The sequence below is a fragment of the Scyliorhinus torazame genome, chromosome 7 (assembly GCF_047496885.1).
Source record: "Scyliorhinus torazame isolate Kashiwa2021f chromosome 7, sScyTor2.1, whole genome shotgun sequence".
In the NCBI taxonomy this organism is placed as follows: Eukaryota; Metazoa; Chordata; class Chondrichthyes; order Carcharhiniformes; family Scyliorhinidae; genus Scyliorhinus; species Scyliorhinus torazame.
In genome coordinates, this window is record NC_092713.1 from 259,623,031 (window position 1) to 259,645,077 (window position 22,047).

A 22,047-nucleotide genomic window follows, 5' to 3' on the forward strand; every position below is an offset into this window, starting at 1 on the left:
GGAGGTGGCTGTTGGGCATTCTCCCGTAATTGGGACAACTGCGGGAATGCCGCGACCGATTGCTCCGTGACCTCCTCGAACCTCCCCATTGTTGCTAACTTTTGGTTGGTTCTTAATTTGGCTCTATTTAATCACGTTTGCTCAAGAGTCGCCAGGTATCTTTCGACACCGCCACAAGGTTCAGAACCGAATACTGATCAATGACTTGGTACACCAGTTAGTAAGTTCAAAAGTAATGCTCATTTATTTACACACAGTCAAATCTACTCATGCATAAACTCTACAAACTAAACTACCACTATTACTAAAGCCTCTACTTAGCTTTGGGCGCCCATTCAGTCAGAGGAACAATGGCCGTTGCTCGGTTCTGAGGCTGCTGGGTTGAGCTGTTTACAGGGCAGCAACTAGGAGTGTCTATCTCGTAGCGTGCATTGTTTTGGGACTTACTTGGTCTGATGCAGGCCTCTCTTCAGTGAGAGACAAAGCCAAAGGAGGAAGATTCTCCCTTGGGTGATACCTCTTATACTGAAAAGGGCTTCGAGCTCTTTTGGGCGGACCTTGAACTTGGCCTCAACTAACTGGGTCTTTCTCAATCAGTTGTATCGATTTTCCTCCAATAGAGGGGTGGTTCCCTGATCGCTGGGTGTGACTTGGTGACTGTCAGTCTGCTTTGTCTTAGCTTCTCCTGGCGCCGGGGAGTCTGTCCTAACATTGTGTATCTAAATGTTTCCCTTTTGTCCCTGGAGATGGCTCATTAGTATGTAGATCGTTTGGTGGTTTCTGTCCTGTCTGAGCGTTTAAGGTTCTAATCAACAGACAGAGCTTGCACCTGCTTGTTTCTTAGCATTGTCCAATTTTCCCTGCATTCTTTGCGGGTGTCCATTTTGTAATCGGGATGTGGCCATCCCAGATGGCTACACCATGACCCACTAGTTGCGGCCCTCACTTTGAAAAAACCCTGATCTAGAGGACAGGAGTAGAAAGACACAGATGTAATACTGGCAGCTCTACAAAACCACACTTGGAGACCTGTGAGCAGATCTGGGCACCACACCGTAGGAAGGATATTTGGGCTTTGGAGGGAGTGTGACGTAGGTTTACAAGAATGATCCCTGGACTTCAGGGCTTAAGTTATGAGGAGAGATTATACAAATTAGGCCTGTTTTCTCTGGAATTAATAAGGTTAAGGGGTGATCTGATCGGACTTCAAGATATGAACAGGAAAAGGCAGGATAGATGAAGATAAACTGTTTCCACTGGTTGGAGATTCCAGACCCATTAGGGCCAGACTGTTCGAAAGAGATGTTCGGAAGCACTTCTACACATAGAATGGCAGAGGTTTGAAACTCTCTTCCGCCAATGGCAATTGATGGTAGATCAGTTGTTAATTCTAAATCGGAGATAGATAAAGTTTTGATAAGAAAGATGTTAAGGGTTATGAGCCTGAGGCAGGTATATGGAGTTAGGCCACAGATCAGCCATGACTTCATTCAGTGGTGGAGCAGGCTCGAGGGGCTGAATGGCCTGCTACTGTTCCTATGATGACACCCCTGCTGCAGTATGCCTGGCGGTGCCCTTGGGTTATGCGCCAGGTGCATGCTGACATTGGGAAGGTTGCTTCACCACTAACTGCAGAATCCAGTCCAACCGTTTGAGCTGGGTTCCAGAGGCATTGGTTCCAGAGGAATGGAGAGGTAGATCTTTTTCAAAATCTATTACCTTTTGCAGTAATTGATTCTGTCTAGTTAAGCAAAACCGTCCAAGAAAATGGCCTGGTGAGTTAATTCAAAAGGCTACTTACAGTTGAGTGTGTGCCGAGTTCTGAGATGTAATAATCTATTGACTGTTTATCTGAAGTCACTTGTGTTCTGATTCTGAGGTTGCTGGTATGTTGTATGAGATCTGTGTTTCCTGATGGGTGGATCTTGTGGGTTGCAACATGGCGGTAAACTAACCAATCCACATCTGTAGCCTGCTGGACCCAGATTTTTGCTGCATTTATTCTTTGCGCTTGTGGCGCACGACGTTTCCTCACGTCTCACTCTCCCTACTCCGTGGGCACTTACTCAGCCACTACATCTCCTAATCACTAATTCTCTGCCCAGTTTCCTTTGCCGTAACACCTTTTTAAGCTGCTTGATAGTTCTGAAACCCTGTGCCTTTAATTGCCCATCCAAATTTTTCCATTTCCCATTCCCCTCCATTTTCTTTCTCATGTTTTTCTTATTGCCTTGCACCCTGACCTTTGTGAGGTGCACTAGCTAAATTGTAACAAAACAGTGCTAGCATAAGAATGGCGTATAGATTTTTAATAACCTTGACAAATTCTCCAAAGCAGCAGAAGCCCTAGGATTAGTCATTTGGTAAAGGGAAGATGAGGGCTGACAAAGAGAAACAGCTATGATAACTTTGCTTTCCTTTTAAATCCCTCACCATAAGTTTTCATTGCACAATTACAGATTCTGAGGTGCAATGGTGTACATAGAATCATAGAATTTACAGTGCAGAAGGAGGCCATTCGGCCCATCGAGTCTGCACCGGCTCCTGGAAAGAGCACCCCACCCAAGGTCAACACCTCCACCCCATCCCCATAACCCAGCAACCCCACCCAACACTAAGGGCAATTTTGGACACTAAGGGCAATTTAGCATGGCCAATCCACCTAACCCGCACATCTTTGGACTATGGGAGGAAACCGGAGCACCCGGAGGAAATCCACGCACACACATAGAACATAGAACATAGAAAATACAGCACAGAACAGGCCCTTCGGCCCACGATGTTGTGCCGAACCTTTGTCCTAGATTAATCATAGATTATCATTGAATTTACAGTGCAGAAGGAGGCCATTCTGCCCTTTGAGTCTGCACCGGCTCTTGGAAAGAGCACCCTACCCAAACTCAACACCTTCACCCAACACCAAGGGCAATTTGGACATTAAGGGCAATTTATCATTGGCCAATTCACCTAACCTGCACATCTTTGGATTGTGGGAGGAAACCGGAGCACCCGGAGGAAACCCACGCAGACACGGGGAGGACGTGCAGACTCCGCACAGTCAGTGACCCAAGCCGGAATCGAACCTGGGACCCTGGAGCTGTGAAGCAATTGTGCTATCCACAATGCTACCGTGCTGCCCTTGAGAACAAATAAATCTACACTATATCATTTAACCGTAATCCATGTACCTATCCAATAGCTGCTTGAAGGTCCCTAATGTTTCCGACTCAACTACTTCCACAGGCAGTGCATTCCATGCCCCCACTACTCTCTGGGTAAAGAACCTACCTCTGATATCCCTCCTATATCTTCCACCTTTCACCTTAAATTTATGTCCCCTTGTAATGGTTTGTTCCACCCGGGGAAAAAGTCTCTGACTGTCTACTCTATCTATTCCCCTGATCATCTTATAAACCTCTATCAAGTCGCCCCTCATCCTTCTCCGTTCTAATGAGAAAAGGCCTAGCACCCTCAACCTTTCCTCGTAAGACCTACTCTCCATTCCAGGCAACATCCTGGTAAATCTTCTTTGCACCTTTTCCAAAGCTTCCACATCCTTCCTAAAATAAGGCGACCAGAACTGTACACAGTACTCCAAATGTGGCCTTACCAAAGTTTTGTACAGCTGCATCATCACCTCACGGCTCTTAAATTCAATCCCTCTGTTAATGAACGCGAGCACACCATAGGCCTTCTTCACAGCTCTATCCACTTGAGTGGCAACTTTCAAAGATGTATGAACATAGACCCCAAGATCTCTCTGCTCCTCCACATTGCCAAGAACTCTACCGTTAACCCTGTATTCCGCATTCATATTTGTCCTTCCAAAATGGACAACCTCACACTTTTCAGGGTTAAACTCCATCTGCCACTTCTCAGCCCAGCTCTGCATCCTATCTATGTCTCTTTGCAGCCGACAACAGCCCTCCTTACTATCCACAACTCCACCAATCTTCGTATCATCTGCTAATTTACTGGCCCACCCTTCCACTCCCTCATCCAAGTCATTAATGAAAATCACAAACAGCAGAGGACCCAGAACTGATCCCTGCGGTACGCCACTGGTAACTGGGACCCAGGCTGAATATTTGCCATCCACCACCACTCTCTGACTTCTATCGGTTAGCCAGTTCGTTATCCAACTGGCCAAATTTCCCACTATCCCATGCCTCCTTACTTTCTGCATAAGCCTACCATGGGGAACTTTATCAAATGCCTTACTAAAATCCATGTACACTACATCCACTGCTTTACCTTCATCCACATGCTTGGTCACCTCCTCAAAGAATTCAATAAGATTTGTAAGGCAAGACCTACCCCTCACAAATCCGTGCTGACTATCCCTAATCAAGCAGTGTCTTTCCAGATGCTCAGAAATCCTATCCTTCAGTACCCTTTCCATTACTTTGCCTACCACTGAAGTAAGACTAACTGGCCTGTAATTCCCAGGGTTATCCCTAGTCCCTTTTTTGAACAGGGGCACGACATTCGCCACTCTCCAATCCCCTGGTACCACCCCTGTTGACAGTGAGGACGAAAAGATCATTGCCAACGGCTCTGCAATTTCATCTCTTGCTTCCCATAGAATCCTTGGATATATCCCGTCAGGCCCGGGGGACTTGTCTATCCTCTAGTTTTTCAAAATGCCCAACACATCTTCCTTTCTAACAAGTATTTCCTCGAGCTTACCAATCTGTTTCACACTGTCCTCTCCAACAATATCGCCCCTCTCATTTGTAAATACAGAAGAAAAGTACTCGTTCAAGACCTCTCCTATCTCTTCAGACTCAATACACAATCTCCCGCTACTGTCCTTGATCGGACCTACCCTCGCTCTAGTCATTCTCATATTTCTGAGATCTGTGTAAAAGGCCTTGGGGTTTTCCTTGATCCTACCCGCCAAAGATTGTTCATGCCCTCTCTTAGGTCTCCTAATCCCTTTCTTCAGTTCCCTCCTGGCTATCTTGTATCCCTCCAATGCCCTGTCTGAACCTTGTTTCCTCAGCCTTACATAAGTCACCTTTTTCCTCTTAACAAGACATTCAACCTCTCTTGTCAACCATGGTTCCCTCACTCGACCATCTCTTCCCTGCCTGACAGGGACATACATATCAAGGACACGTAGCACCTGTTCCTTGAACAAGTTCCACATTTCATTTGTGTCCTTCCCTGCCAGCCTATGTTCCCAACTTATGCACTTCAATTCTTGTCTGACAACATCGTATTTACCCTTCCCCCAATTGTAAACCTTGCCCTGTTGCACGTACCTATCCCTCTCCATTACTAAAGTGAAAGTCACAGAATTGTGGTCACTATCTCCAAAATGCTCCCCCACTAACAAATCTATCACTTGCCCTGGCTCATTACCCAGTACTAAATCCAATATTTCCCCTCCTCTGGTCGGACAATCTACATACTGCGTTAGAAAGCTTCCTGGACACACTGCACAAACACCATCCCATCCAAACTATTTGATCTAAAGAGTTTCCACTCAATATTTGGGAAGTTAAAGTCGCCCATGACTACTACCCTATGACTTCTGCACCTTTCCAAAATCTGTTTCCCAATCTGTTCCTCCACATCTCTGCTACTATTGGGGGGCCTATAGAAAACTCCTAACAAGGTGACTGCTCCTTTCCTATTTCTGACTTCAACCCATACTACCTCAGTAGGCTGATACTCCTCGAACTGCCTTTCTGCAGCTGTTATACTATCTCTAATTAATAATGCCACCCCCCCCACCTCTTTTACCACCCTCCCTAATCTTATTGAAACATCTATAACCAGGGACCTCCAACAACCATTTCTGCCCCTCTTCTATCCAAGTTTCCGTGATGGCCACCACATCGTAGTCCCAAGTACCGATCCATGCCTTAAGTTCACCCACCTTATTCCTGATGCTTCTTGCGTTGAAGTATACACACTTCAACCCATCTCCGTGCCTGCAAGTACTCTCCTTTGTCAGTGTTCCCTTCCCCACTGCCTCATTACACGCTTTGGCGTCCTGAATATCGGCTACCTTAGTTGCTGGACTACAAATCCGGTTCCCATTCCCCTGCCAAATTAGTTTAAACCCTCCCGAAGAGTACTAGAAAACCTCCCTCCCAGGATATTGGTGCCCCTCTGGTTCAGATGCAACCCGTCCTGCTTGTACAGGTCCCACCTTCCCCAGAATGCGCTCCAATTATCCAAATACCTGAAGCCCTCCCTCCTACACCATTCCTGCAGCCACGTGTTCAACTGCACTCTCTCCCTATTCCTAGCCTCGCTATCACGTGGCACCGGCAACAAACCAGAGATGACAACTCTGTCTGTCCTGGCTTTTAACTTCCAGCCTAACTCCCTAAACTTGTTTATTACCTCCACACCCCTTTTCCTACCTATGTCGTTGGTACCAATGTGCACCACGACTTCTGGCTGCTCACCCTCCCCCTTAAGGATCCTGAAGACACGATCCGAGACATCCCTGGCCCTGGCACCCGGGAGGCAACATACCTTCCGGGAGTCTCGCTCGCGACCACAGAATCTCCTATCTATTCCCCTAACCATTGAATCTCCTGCAACTATTGCTTTACTATTCTCCCCCCTTCCCTTCTGAGCCCCAGAGCCAGACTCAGTGCCAGAGACCTGGCCGCTAGGGCCTTCCCCCGGTAGGTCATCCCCCCCAACAGCATCCAAAACGGTATACTTGTTTTGAAGGGGAACGGCCATGAGGGATCCCTGCACTTTCTGCCTGTTTGTTTTTTTTCCCCCTGACTGTAACCCAGCTATTCTTGTCCTGTACTTTGGGTGTGGTTACCTCCTTGTAACACACGAGGAGGATGTGCAGACTCAGCACAGACAGTGACCCAAGCCGGAATCGAACCTGGGACCCTGGAGCTGTGAAGCAATTGTGCTATCCACATTGCTACCGTGCTGCCCTTACATTTCGATGGTTTATTCGTATTCAGCTTTTAGCTTGAGAATTGCCTGAATGTCACCTTCATTGAATTTTCCATCTTTTTTGCTTGTGAAATCAGAATTGCTTCTGGAGGAATAAAATGGGCAACTATCAAATTAAATTAAACGTGCTAGTGGCTGAACATTAGTGTTGCACAACAACCTGTGAATTGAGCATAGTAACATGTCCCAAATTGTTCAAGGAGTGTTATCAAACAAAATGTGACACCAAATCTGGGGTACTGGCCCAGATTTTTCATTAAAAGCAATGTGAGGCAATCAGCACTCGGTGTTAAGAACATAAGAACTAGGAGCAGGAGTAAGCCATCTGGCCCCTCGAGCCTGCTCCGCCATTCAATGAGATCATGGCTGATCTTTTGTGGACTCAGCTCCACTTTCCGGCCTGAACACCATAACCCTTAATCCCTTTATTCATCAAAAAACGATCTATCTTTATCTTTAAAACATTTAATGAAGGAGCCTCAACTGCTTCACTGGGCAAGGAATTCCATAGATTCACAACTCTTTGGGTGAAGAAGTTCCTCCTAAACTCAGTCCTAAATCTACTTCCCCTTATTTTGAGGCTATGCCCCCTAGTTCTGCTTTCACCCGCCAGGGGAAACAACCTGCCCACATCTATCCTATCTATTCCCTTCATAATTTTATATGTTTCTATAAGATCCCCCCGCATCCTTCTAAATTCCGAGTACAGTCCCAGTCTACTCAACCTCTCCTTGTAATCCAACCCCTTCAGCTCTGGGATTAACCTAGTGAATCTCCTCTGCACTCCCTCCAGCGCCAATACGTCCTTTCTCAGGTAAGGAGGCCGAAACTGAACATAATACTCCAGGTTTGGCCTCACTAACTCCGTATACAATTGCAGCATAACCTCCCTCGTCTTAAACTAGGTGTCGAAGGTCTAAAATACTTTTTCTGCGTGAAGGGACAATTCACGTATACTTCTTCAAGTCAGTATACTATATTAGTTGCTCAGTCTGCTCTACATTGGGAGACTGTTTTGTGGTACAACCCCGTTAGGTCCGCAAGCATGACACTTGGTTTCTGGTCATTTTGATTCTCCATCTTGCTCTCACAATGACCTCTCTGTCCTCGACCTATCACAGTGTTCACAGAATCCCTACAGTGCAGAAAGTGACCATTTGGTACATCGAGTCTGCACCGACTCTTCGGAAGGCCACCCTACCTCGGCCTAATCCCCCCACCCCCCCCCCCCCCCCCCCCAACCTTTGGACACTTGGGGGCAATTTAGGATGGCCATTCCACGTAGCCTGCATATTCTTAGACTGTGGGAGGAAACCGGAGCACCCGGAGGATATCGATGCAGAAACAGGGAGAATGAGCGAACCTGACGCAGACAGTAACCCGAGATTAGAACCGAACCCGGGTACCTGGTGCTGTGAGGCAGCAGTGCTAACCACTGTGCCACCGTGCTGTGCCATGTTCATATGAAGCTCCGTGTCAATTCAAGGGACATCACCTCATCTTTCAATCAGGCACCTTGCAGCTGTCCAGACTTTCCATTGAGTAAAGCAATGTTAGATCATATCCTCTGCCCCCTTTTGTTTCAACTTTCTTTACAGGTTGCTCCTTGTTTTGGTACTCTATGCCCCTATTAATAAATCCCAGGATACTTGGGGCTTTAACTGCTCTTTCCACTGTCCTGCCGCTTTCAATGATCTATACATATATTGTCAGGAAAGCAAAGGTAGTTTTAAGGGAGTTATAGTGTGTTGGTAAACATTGGAAATAATGTATAGTTTTAAGTGGGTTTAATAATAACAATCTTGATTATTGTCACAAGTAGGCTTACATTAACACTGCACTGAAGTTACTGTGAAAAGCCCTAGTCACCACATTCCGGCGCCTGTTCGTGTACACAGAGGGAGAATTCAGAATGCCCAGTTCACCTAACAAGTATGTCTTTCGGGACTTGTGGGAAGAAACCGGAGCGCCCAGAGGAAAACCACGCAGACACTGGGAGAACGTGCAGACTCCGTACAGACAGTGACCCAAGCGGGAATCAAACCTGGGACCCTGGAGCTGTGAAACAACAGTGCTAACCACTGTGTTACTGTGCCGCCCAATTTAATGTTTCTGTGTCTGGAAGGGTAAAACCTATAGTTCGATTCATGCTGGACAAAGGCGTTTATATCACTGGGGGTTAGTTTGAATTCCACTTATGATTCTATTGTGCTAACAGAGGAAGGTGGGAACTGGAGCAGACTACTGTTCTGTAAGCTCAGAGTTAAAAAGGCATTGGATTGTGGGAGGCCAGAAAGATATGATGCAGTGGTGCTGATCTTTTGAGAAATTACCACAGTTTGAGAGATATTATTTGAAATAACTGTGGAAATTGGTGGCTTGACCTCTGAGTTTGTTTTTTTTTGATTGGGGGATGTAGGCATCGCTGGTTGGGCAAGCATTTATTGCCATTCCTAATTGCCCTTAAGCTGAGTGATTTCTGAGGGCATTTAAGAGTCAACCACATTACCGTGGGTCTGGAGTCACTTGTAGGCTAGACCAGGTAAGGGTGGTAGATTTCCTTCCCTAAAGGACATTAGTGAACCAGATGGGCTTTTACGACAAACGACAATGGTCATTATTAGACGATTAATTCCAGATATTTATTTATTTATTTATTTTCCCCTTACTTTATCAGAGTTACAAAACCAAAGCTCAGAGTGTGGACAGGGGCGATAATCCAGCTCCTTGCCTGCTCCAAAAACCAATTCAAATTGAATCCAATTCATGGTCCCAACAAGAGAGACATACCAGATCCAGGCATTGCACCTGATCCCACGCTCATCTTAGCCAAAAGGCCAAGAAGTGCTACGCTTGATCTTAGCCAAAAGGCCGAGAAGCGATAATTCCAGATGTTTATGAAGTTAAATTTCACCATCTGCCATGGTGGGATTCTACCCGGGTCCCCAGAACATTACCCTAGATCTCTGGATTACTAGTCCAGTGGCAATACCACTACGTCACCGCCTCCCCTAAAAGCCTTTAAGACAAAATAAATCCTAAAGGGGATGGTGTAGCTCCTGGATGGGATTCGCTGTTAAAAGTGGCGCGAAGCTTTGTTTAAAAGTGTCATTTGGAAAAGCTGGCCTGGGTTTCAGAATGCCAAGGGAAAGCCTAATTTAAAAGAAGATTTGAAAGTGTGACTTTTGAAAGCAGAATTCAAATTCACTTGTGTGGAAGCTGGAGTTCAGTGAGACTGGTGGCTCGTGGTATAAGAATCATCTGGGGGGTTTTGAGGAGAAATCCAAAGACATTCGCTTGGGTTCCAAGAGGAGTGTATCTTACCACAGCCAGCTTGTGTGTTTAAAAGGGATTTTGTGAGTTAATGAGACCATTGTATCTAAAAATGTACTTTGTAATCCGTGTTAATCCTAAAACCCAATTGTTAAACTAAAGTGGGGGGGGGGGGGGGGGGGGGGGGTAAAGGAGTACTGTATCGTCCAATTTTTTCATGTTTAATAAATGTTTTTTTCTTATTAAAGCTAATTAGCGGTCCTGCGACTCTGTTCCTCCATGTTTTATAGAAAAAAGTATAAGTTACGGTCTTTTGATCCAGATTTCCAGTCTGGAATCTTCCCATCCATTTTTTTTTTTGTATTTTTATTGGGTCTTCACATTTTATATTTCACAATTCATAAGTTGTAATATTTCAAAACTGCACCGAAAAGGAAAATAAAAAAGACAAACCGAAATCAGCACATATATTTACATACAATTGTCTTACCTCCCCATGTGGTCGTGGCCCCCTTTAGTCGGCATGCATCTGTTACAATCCGGGCGGTATGGCCAGGGTGCATATATACAGGTGTCTATTTAAAGTTCATTTTGGGCTTCAGATTGCCCTAGGACCCATCCTCTGCAGCTCTGCCCCTTGTCCCTCTCATTTTCTTTGCATGACGTCGTTTCTCCCCCCCCCCCCCCCCCTTTTCCTTTTTGTCCCATGGCTCGTTTGTGTCCCCCCCCCTTACTCTACTGGTTGCTGTCTTTGAACAGATCTTGGAGCAAGTTGATGAACGACTTCCAACATCCCATGGAAGTCCTCTTCCGACACCTGGATGGCAATTTTATTTTTCTCTAGCCTGAGAAATTGCGTCAAGTTAGCGGCCTGCCCTTGACAATGCCCGTTCTGTCCTCCACTACTACCTCAGGCAAGCATCACCAGAACTTTTGCCAGGATCATAGGGTCTACGTTGATGGGTCTGTAGGGCCCGTATTCAATCAGGTCTTTGTCCTTTTTGGGTACCAGCGATATTGAGGCTTGTGCAAGTATTGGTGGCAGGGTACTCCTTACTCGCGACTCTGCAAACATCTCCGGTGTGGGCCCAATGCTGGTGTGAATCCGTCTGGCCCCGTCGCCTTCCCCGCCTGCATGGAGTTCCTACTCTCTATGACTTCCCCCAGTTCTAATGGCGTTTCCAGGCCCCGCGCCTGTTCTTCACCCACAATCTGCATATACAGTCCATCGAGGAACCGCTTTATCCCCAAGTTCCCCTCGAGGGGTGGGGTCTCAGAGGTCTACAGCCCCCGGTAGAAGGTTACGAAGGCTTCATTGACTTTTTCTGGCATAGTGACTAGCCCGCCACTACCATCCTTAACATGGGCTATTTCCCTCATGACTGCCTGCTTTCTCAGCTGGTGAGCCAGCAGGCGGCTGGCTTTGTCTCTATGTTCATAAAAGGTCCCTGACGTCTGATGGAGCTCATGTGCTGCTTTCCCCATGAAGATCAGGTCAAAGTCCATCTGTAGCATTTTTCTCTCCACAGTTGGGGTCGAGGAGTGCCGCCGATCCACCTCCAGTGTAGAGTCGATCAGCTGTTGTACCTGTTCAGATTAAGAAAGTTGCAGGTTTTATGTTTGAGAAAGCCCTAAGCTGCTGGTTATTAATTGAGTGTGTAAAAAAAAAAAAAAAAAAAAATAGCCTTTTAAAAAATGTTTCATCGCAATGGCTATTTCAGGTTCTACAGTAGTTGTTACATTAATTGCGCTTCTTTAATTGACAGCTGCAAGAAGAAACTTTATTTGGAGAAACTTCCAAATACCACAGTGATTATACCATTCCACAATGAAGGCTGGTCCTCGCTCCTTCGAACTGTGCACAGTGTCTTTAATCGCTCGCCACCAGAACTTATTGCAGAAATCATACTGGTCGATGACTTCAGTGATCGAGGTAAACATGTTGAGCTTTTACTTAAAAACATTAAGGGTAGATAAATATTTTTTTTAATTGCCATGAACTAAATGTGAAGTAATTTTTCAAAGATACAGTTCCTCAAATCTTCTCCACCCTACTTCCACGTAACTGGGATGTCTCAGTTAAAACAAAAAGACAGACGGTCAGTGCATAATGAAAACTAGCTTCACTAAAGAGTACAACAGCCTGTTGGCTAATGTAAGTTATGAAAAAATGAATAAAATTTGGGAGCTGCCAAGTCTTGGCTGTTTTTGTGATCAGACTTGCATGACTCAGTTCCTGTTTTCAGTTTCACCGACGGCTACCTGTAATCCTCTATGCAATTCATGTCCCAAAAGCGACGTTCAGGAAACCAAGGCCGGAACACTTTTGGATTGTTCAGTATAATGAGAACTTTTTAACAATGAACTTTTAATTAATTATACATTCTTTTAATGGATCCCAGTGCATTTTTAAAGGTTAAAACACAAAAGTATTGTTCTTCTCCATGCTCAGTAATGTGTGCTTTTTATTGTAATTCATTTTCTTTCAGAAATGAAAAAATAATAATTTTATTGTCATTTCAGAAACAAGAACATGATTATGTGAAACTAAAATTTAACTTGGGGGTTGGACTAGAAATGTTGGATTAACAGTTTTGGGAGTTAATACTGTGGGAACAGAATGTAGGATGCACAGCTCGCATGCAGGGATCACCCAGGTGGGAAGTGCTACTGTGGGCATGAGTCAGACATTGTCTAACGATGTGGAGCTCGGAGCTCATCGCAGAGCGGGCTGTCATCATTCTCCATCCCAAGGACCAGACCCGCTGTCACTGTTATCCCAGTGCCCCCAGCTCGTTGTGCAGCAGATATATATAATGGAGGGGTGTGTGCATGCGGGTGGTTCGGTGGTGTGGGAGGTGAGGGTGGTCGGTGGTGTGGGAGGTGAGGGTGGTCGGTGGTGTTGGAAGGTGAGGGTGGTCGGTGGTGAAGGGGTGTGGTATTGTAATGTCCGTGCCCCTGCCCAGCAACCCCCCCCCCTCCCCCCCAGTTGGTGAAACGCGCGTTGACCAAAGCGTCCCGTGCTCGCTGGCCCTGACTATGGCGTAGTGTGGCCTCCCATGCATGGCCAGCCCCCATGTCCCGCCCATTGTCCCTCTTCCCCCTCATCCTCCTCGTCTGACGAGGCATGACTTTGCCCCTCATCCTCCTCCACACGTCGTCCCAGCAGCAGACCACAACGATGCGACCGATCCTGCTTGCCTCGTACTGGAGGGCTCCTCCAGAACGGTCCAGGCAACTGAAGTGCATCTTCAGCACCCCCGGAGCACCTCTCAACCACAAGAAAGCCCTAAGCTGCTGGTTATTAATTGAGTGTGTAAAAAAAAAAATAGCCTTTTAAAAAATGTTTCATCGCAATGGCTATTTCAGGTTCTACAGTAGTTGTTACATTAATTGCGCTTCTTTAATTGACAGCTGCAAGAAGAAACTTTGTGCCACCCCTGGTAGCACAATGGGCATCAGTTACTCGCCCAGGTTATCTTGAAAGTGGCATCACCATCCCAAGGGCAATTGGGAATGGGATACAAATGCTGGCCATGCCAATGACACTCGTACCCCATGAAAGAATGAAAAGAAAAACCTCTTTCCTCTGTGATCTCTACCACTGAGAAGAGAAAAACTGGAAAAAATACTATCACCCCCTTAGTTGCGCACCATCTGAACTTGAGCTCAATTAAATGACAAACACATGGTTTCAAAAAGTCATACAATCGTAATGTTATGAGCGTGGAGACCTTTGTGCTTAAGGGTAGCTTGTTAATTTTTTAAATATTTTCCAAAAATTAAAACCTAAGTGCTTTGTGTTGTAATATTCAGTTTTGTGTGTCCTTACAGTTTTCTCTGGTCACTTTTTAATGATGAGATAAAAGGAGGTCTAAAACTGTCCGGTTCATAACACTGCAGAGAACCAAGGTGAATACAGGAAGCACAAAAGAGAGCTGAAAAAGGAACTAAGGGCAAAGAGAGAGAGTGTAGATTAGCGGGTGTCACTGAAAAGAAGGAGGGAGTAGAGAAATTGGATAAATAACAATGGGTGAGGAGTAGGTACTTAAAAGCACTGGAACTACTCAAAGTAGAAAAATCAGCCAGTCAGGTGGAACACACCCCAGATTACAGAGGGAAGTGAGGGTCGAGAACGTGGAGGATCTGGCCACAATCTTCCAATTTTGGACAATAAAATGTGTTTTGTCTTGGAAAGTAGTCTTGAGTACTTGGAAATCTTTCCAAATTATGCTGTGCAGTTTCTTTGTTCTATATAGCCTTCTTTAATTTTAGCCTACATTGCTCTGCATTCTGAATTCTCAATCAGTTGTAGACATAAATTACATAAATAGCCACAACTTGAGTAGATATATGCACAGGATTTTGTATCTGGTGACACGATTTTTAATGTTTACAAAGTTTGTATTTTAAGTCCTAAAATTTTCCTTTCAGCAGAAAATGCATCTTGCGTAATCTGGAGTTCCTAAAAAAAAAAGTTAGATATACCACAGCAAAATATATAAGCCAAAATTCTGAAAGAAATTGCAGGTTGTTGTTGTTGTGGCAAACTTAGTTAATTTTGTAAATTTCAGATAAACTATGCTTTGGTCAACCATACTTTAGAAACTGACATACTAGCTGTGACAAACACCAACCAGATCAGCTAATATTGTTGTTTCTAGAAGGTACCTGCACGGGAGCAGGACCATGCATAGCAACGTCTGGGACATGTACATTATGGTAACATAGCCCCCATTGTGAGGGCAAGCTCCACTGACTAGGTGGCTGGCTCTGGGCCAATCGCTTGGGAGTGTGTGAACCTTGGCCAATTGGGGTTTTGATGGAGCCCTGGGGCAGTGTGGCCCAGGGAACTGAAGAGTAAAGACCTGTATACAGTGTCCTGCACTTATTATCTATCTGCCTTTGCCTTTTATCAATAAACCCCTTTTGTTAACTACTGGAAACCACCACATTGGAGATGAGGAAAATAATTTTCAATTGCAGCTGACAGCCACCGTGAATCGAGGGGGTGAGGGGGGAGGGGGGGAAGGAGAGGAAGGGATGGTTGAGAAAACAAAATCTCTAGCAAGAGTTGGATTCATTTAAACCACAAATGGAAATGCCTATCATTGGGAAACTAGATCCATTTGACCAACTGGTTGAGTCATGGAATCAGTACATCAAACAACTCAGTTTCTTCTTTACTGCGAACGAGATCACAGGTGAGGACAAGCAGAAGGTGATACTTCTGACAGTTTGCGGGCCCCAGATCTACTATTTGATTAGGAACCTCACGTCCCCAGAGACACCTGACTCGAAAACTTTGACCAGATAGTGAAATTGGTTAAAGAGCATTACAACCCAAGGCTCTCGATTATCCTCCAATGTTATAAGTTCAACTCTGCAGATTCTGTCTCGGCCTTCATAGTCAGGCTTCGCCAGCTTGCTGAGCACTGTGAATTTGGGACCACGCTGAGTGATGTGTTGCACAACCAGCTGGTTTGTGGAATCCATAACCTCAATATCCAGAAGTAGCTTCTCATAAGAACATAAGAACTGGAGCTGGAGTAGGCTATCTGGCCCCTCAAGACTGCTCAGCCATTCAATAAGATCATGGCTGATCTTTTTGTGGACTCTGCTCCATTTATCCGCCCATTCGCCATAACCCTTAATTCCTTTACTGTTCAAAAATCTATCTATCTTTGCCTTAAAAACATTTAACGAGGTAGCCTCAACTGCTTCACTGGGCAGGGATATCCAAAGATTTACAATCTTTGGGTGAAGAGGTTCCTCCTCAACTCAGTCCTAAATCTGCTCCCCCTTATTTTGAGGCTATACCGCCTAGTTCTAGTTTCATCTGCCAGTGGAAACAACTTCCCCGCTTCAATCCTATCCCCTTCATAATTTTATGTTTCTATAAGATCCCCCATTCTTCTAAATTCCAATGAGTATAGTCCCAGTCTATTCAGTCTCATAAGCCAACCCCCTCGACTCTGAATTCAACCTAGTGAATTTCCTCTGCACCTCCGACAGTGCCAGTACATGCTTTCTCAAGTAAGGAGATCAAAACTGTACACAGTTCTCGCGGAGATCACAATTACCGTCGAAAAAGCTCAGGTGACAGAGTGCACAGAAAAAGGCACCACTGAGCTTCAAAGCATGGCTGAAGGGGAGGTTAACCAAGTCTGGGGCGGAACAGCTGTGAGGCCTACGGCAGGATCAGCAGGCACGGCTCAGAGTTAGACACAGTCCTCACGACAGGACCGGAACCCAGGAGCGGGAAGGAATTGGGGTGTCAAACTGAATCTGAGGTGGACAGCTATTGTTGCTGGGGTGGGGGGCCCATGTTCAGGAGTTTGTGTACTACCGTTGCAATGAAAGTCGACACCGGGGCTTCGCTATTCATAGTGGGTGAACAGACTTTCAAAAATCTGCTTGCAGGAACCCAGTCTTTAAGCTTAAAGAATACTACAGTCAAACACTGGAGAGATTTTGAAGATCCTCGGAACAGCCAATACTCCAGTTGAGTACAGAGGTCAGGAGGCCTCGTGGAAGGATCTCGACCCAGTCTGTTGGGAGGAAACTGGTTGCAGAAGATTAGGCTCAACTGTATGAAGGTCTTTAAAATATCTGACCGCATCCTCCAAGATGTCTTGAGGGAGTATGACAATGTCTTCCATGAAGAAATGGGCCAAAGGGCATAAAAGCCAAGATTCAATGCCCATGTTCTTTAGAGTCAGGCCAGTGCCATACACATTGCATCAGAAGGTTGAAGCAGTTAAAGGGATTGGAAGAGCTGGGGATGATCAAGCTGGATCACTTTTCAGAGTGGGCTTCGCTGATGGTTCTGGTCCTTCAAACTGATCAGTCAATAAGGATTGTGGGGACTGTAAGATGATCATAAATCAGGCTGCCCAGGTCGATCAGTATCTAATTCCCTGAATTGAAGGCCTCTACGCCAAGCTGGTGGGGGGCCTGACCTATTCAGTGTTGGAACTCAGCGCCTATCTACAACTAGAGCTAGATTAGGAGTCTCAGACGTTTGCTACAATGAATATCTACAAAGGCCTCTTCCAGTATACCAGACGACCGTTTGGCACCTCTTCACTTCAGCCTGCGCTATCTTCCAGCTCGCAATGGAAAATCTCCTGGGAATTCCCAAGATGATGGTTTACCCTGACATGCTGGTCACCGGCAAGGCACCAGAAGAACATGGGCCAGCCTGGAGGAAGTATTAGAGAGGTTTCAAAATGCTGGGGTCTGCCTAAAACGTGGAAAATGTACCTTCCAGGCCTCTGAAGTGACCTATCTAGGATTTTGTGTCAAGTTGCATCCTTTTTTGAAGGAAAGGTCAAAGCCATACAAGTTGTGCCTGCACCAAAAAATGTAAGGGAGCTTAAGTCCTTTCTTGGTATGGTCAATTACTATGGAAGGTATATTTCAAATCTAGTCACAAGATTGGAACCATTGCACCTACTTTTAAGGAAGAGTCAGCGGTAGCAATGGAGGGAGCCTCAAAAAGAAGACTTCAGAGTCATGAAGCAAGCATTGTAGTCTTCAAACCTCTTTGTGCATTTTGTTCTGGAGAAACCAATAGTACTGACATGTGACATATTCTCTTACAGAATAGGGACTGTTTATCCCACAACATGGGAGGTGGTACAGAATGCCCTATCACCTTTGCCTCAAGGATCCTTTCTGTAGCTGATCAAAACTACGCCCAGATTATGAAGGAGGGCTTCGTGGTTATATTCGGTGTGAAGAAATTCCACCAGCATGTGTATGATCGATGGTTTGACATACTGACTGACCACAAGCCATTGTTAAGGGAAGACAAGCCCATACCACCCATAGTGTCATGTGAGAGTACCTTTAAGAAATGGATGTTTAAGCAATGTACCTTTAAGAAATGGAGCTGATCATATTACTGAAGTGATGTCAGAGGGTGGGGGGAGCTGAGCTCACTTCTGCTTTTTTGAGTTTCAGTTTGAGAACGCAGCTGGGAGTGTCTGTGTGTTTTGCTGTGAGCTGCATGAAGAAACACAGCTGATCTGTTGATTTCTGCAATCCAAAGACTATAAATATATTGAATGTAACCTAATGTGCTCCTATTTTTGAAGGTTTGAAGTCTTTTGGATGTTTAAAGGAACAGTTTGAAGGATTATTTAGTGTTGTAGTCTTTTGGGGTTATCTTTGAAGTAATGGGTGTTAAGATATTCAATGTTTGTTTTAAAAGGTTAACTTGAGTTCATAGAATAAACATTGTTTTGTTTTAAAAACCACTTGTCCATTTCTGCCTTATCACACCTGGCGAGTACGCCGTGTGCTTCCCACACCACAATCTGTTAAAAGTTGTGGGTCGGTGAACTCCATGAAACACTTTGGGGTTCTGTAAACCCGGACCCATAACAATCGCCTCGGTGAGAGTGCAACGTTGGGCCCTGCTGTTGGTGGCCTACAGCTATGTTTTTCAGCACGGCCTGGGACACAAATTGCTAATGCGGATACATTAGGTTTCCTGCCCCTACTGAAGAGCATTCCGCCATAACCAGTACCCCAGGAGATCATTCTGGACCTGAACATTCTAAACACGCTGCCAGTGTCCGCGAGGCATATCCGCAGCCGGACTAAGAGATCTTATTCTTTCAAAGGTCAAATGAATGATACTGTCTGGCTGGCAATATGAGAAGTCTGAACTGCTGAAGGCCTATTTCACTCATCAAGACGAGTTGTCATAGTGTTCTGTGCCTGTTATCTATCTGCCTTTCCTTTTCATCAATAAACCCTTTTTGTTTACTACTGGAAGCCTCCAGTGTATGTCTTGATCACCACACACACAAATTAAGGATTACCAATAAATGGTTCATGTTAAAACAGATAACGCTCAGGATCTCAACAATGAGGCAACAAACTAACCCATAACACAACATGGTGATCAGCGCTGGTATGAAGGGTAGTATTTAAATGGTTAACCCAGAACAGAATCCCAAGATATGAAGAACTCGGTTCAAGAAGCTTCGCTACAGACTTGGAAGTTGAGGAATCCACCAGAGTGAGTGGAGGTCCATTGCAAGACCCTGAGCGAGTTGAGTAACCTGGTTAGATCACAAGATGGGTGGGCAAAATTACAACAAAAAAAATTGTACTTGCATTGTCGAATAGGCAGAAACCCAGGGGATCAGCAGATTGCAGAAATAGAAGTTTAAAAGTATTTTTCAAAACAGTGAAATGGCTGATTGCTGGGGACCCCGCCAAAATCATAAAAGCACACAAAAATCAAGAACAAACTGATAGGCTGCAGGTAGCCTGAGTGGAAAAAATGGTTACTGCCTTGAAGGGGCAATGACATTTAAAGCTCCACCTAATACAAAAAAACAGCCATGGACAGACAATTAGAAGAGCCAGACCCATTTTGGAGAAGGAAATGGCTAAACCAGACCCAAGAATGGAGTTTTGGAGGAGAGAATGTTTAGTTTACAGGAGAATTGCGGGATTAAATAAGGAACCAGAAGTACAATCTCATGGGCCAAATGGACTTGAAATGTTAATCATGTTCTCTCTCTCTACAGGTTACTGCCTGACCTGTTGAGTTTTTCCAGCATTCTGTTTATTTCAGATTCCAGCATCTGCAATATTTTGCTTATTTTGGTTTATATTTGTGATTGGTTTATTTGTGAGTGAGGTACTCCTCAGCCAGATCAATACTCGGCAATATTTGGTGAGATATTAAAAGGCTTTGTCAGATATTTTAAAACTCAAGTAGCGGAGAGAGCAGACACTAGAAAAAGATCCATCACACTCCAATAAAGCGCCGTGGACAACAAGATAACTGAGAGCAAGGGCGACAGAAGATTCCAGAGCGAGGGCCACAATATTCAAATAAACCACAAAATGGTTGCTGGCCCTATCAGTGCAATAAAATGCACAAGCCGAAGAATTCAGTACAGAAGAAATTGCTGAAATACAGCTAAAATGCTTAAAAGTAGAGATTTGTGCAAATGCTGACACAGTACCCAAACTGCAACAGCAGTATGGAATGAGCAGATGGCTGTGGATGAAGGAAAGGTACCTGAGGTAACTCAAAAAGCAAAAATAAACCAAGCTGTTCTGCAGGGAAATGTTCCCATCAGAGCTGAACTGGAAGATTTGAAGATTTGATAAGGTTCAAGCTGAATATATACCTTTCAAAATGCATGATTAACTTTAATGTCTTTAATGAACCAAGCTGTAAGTGAACTAAACAAACCTATTTCAGAGACAACGCAAGTAACAACCTGGAATTCCAAAGTTGACAAATCAAAGCGGAGTTGGGCAAACTTAATCAGATGTACAGACAGGCAGAAAAGGTAGTCAAAGAAGTTGTGAACCTGAAAGAACCTTAAAGAATCAATATGTAGCCACAGAAAATATGAATGAAAAAAGACATTGAATATTACTTCAGAAAATGCAACTTTCAGTAGCAACAAGGTGATGCACTGAAACCCAAGGAGGGTTGGCAAGAGGTAGGAAATCGACAGTTGAAACACCAGCTAATTGCTCTTCAAGATCAAATGGAAAAAGGAATGTGTAACCATTCAGCAACATGAGGAAACTAAGACTGTCTTAAGCAACAGTATGGAAGAACAGAAGACACTTGAGGCTCTGCTGAATTACAGGAAAACTCGGGATGAAGCAAGCGAGCTTCGCAAAGAAAAGGAATAACTCTTGAAGAATCTTCACATGTTACAAGGATCCCCAAGACGGCCCAAGAGAAGCAAAATGAATTTAAAGTTACTCTGAACAAACTGAAGTACCAGTTGGCAGTGAAGACTCAGCAAGGTTCAATATTCTAAAAGGAAGCTGGAAGCTTCAAGGAAACGACTGGAGCTGAAGAACCAGAAAATGAGGAAGCATTGAAAGGAAAAGCCATAGATCTTTCCAAGTTTTGAGCGGATAGTGAAGCCATGAAGAGCACAATTACAGAACTGAAACGGGTTCAGACTTCACCGGAGATGGACCTAGCCAACAGTGAAACCCAAATGAAGGACAGGGTTCTGTCGGAGATACGAAAGAAAAGACCGAAAGAAGGTCGGAAAATGTAAATCTGACATTAAACGCAAGGAACTAGAAGAAGAAAATGCACTGAGTTGTTGAAATATAAAATGACTAAAGTAAAAATCAAGAACCGAGAATGTCAAGAAAAATTTGAACAGATGCAAGAAAAAGTAGAAGTAAAATTAAGAATGTGAACTTGAAGGCACAGCCAAATCAAATTCATTTGAAGGAAAAACTGGTCAATGTAGAGAACCAGCTTTCAGTTTGATGAAATGTTGAAACTTCATCATGAATAAAGCAATTAAATTATTGAACTTCAGTCCAGTCTGGAGAAAATAAGGCAGCACGGTAGCATTGTGATTAGCACAGTTGCTTCACAGCTCCAGGGTCCCAGGTTCGATTCCCGGATGGATCACTGTCAGTGTGCAATCTGCACGTTGTCCCCGTGTCTGCGTGGGTTTCCTCCGGGTGCTCCGGTTTCCTCCCACAGTTCAAAGGTATGCGGGTTGGGTGGATTGGCCTTGCTAAATTGCCCTTAGTGTTGAAAAAGTGTAAGTGGGGGTTACGGGGATAGGGTAGATACGTGCTCGGAGTAGGGTGCTCTTTGTAAGGGCCAGTGCAGACTCGATGGGGCGAATGGCCTCCTTCTGCACTGTAATTCTATGAAAATGAAAGATGCGCTGCGCAGTCTGGATGAGCAAATCAAATTTCAGAAACGGCAAAGAAAATCCTAAGAAACAGATTGATGACCTAGCATGTGAATTGGAAGAATCTGAGGAGCAGCCATTGACCATGAGGAAAAGATTCGAATGGAAC

At 44.8% G+C, this 22,047-nt stretch overlaps 1 protein-coding gene across 1 annotated transcript in view; it reads left to right on the plus strand.

The window, feature by feature from the left end:
* Nucleotides 1-22,047, plus strand: part of LOC140426991 (polypeptide N-acetylgalactosaminyltransferase 10-like) — a 167,483-nt gene that overhangs the window by 82,845 nt on the left and 62,591 nt on the right. The window contains exon 4 of the mRNA XM_072512346.1: nt 11,982-12,148. Within this exon, the coding sequence (XP_072368447.1) occupies nt 11,982-12,148 (167 nt within the window). The remainder of the gene's footprint in view (nt 1-11,981; nt 12,149-22,047) is intronic.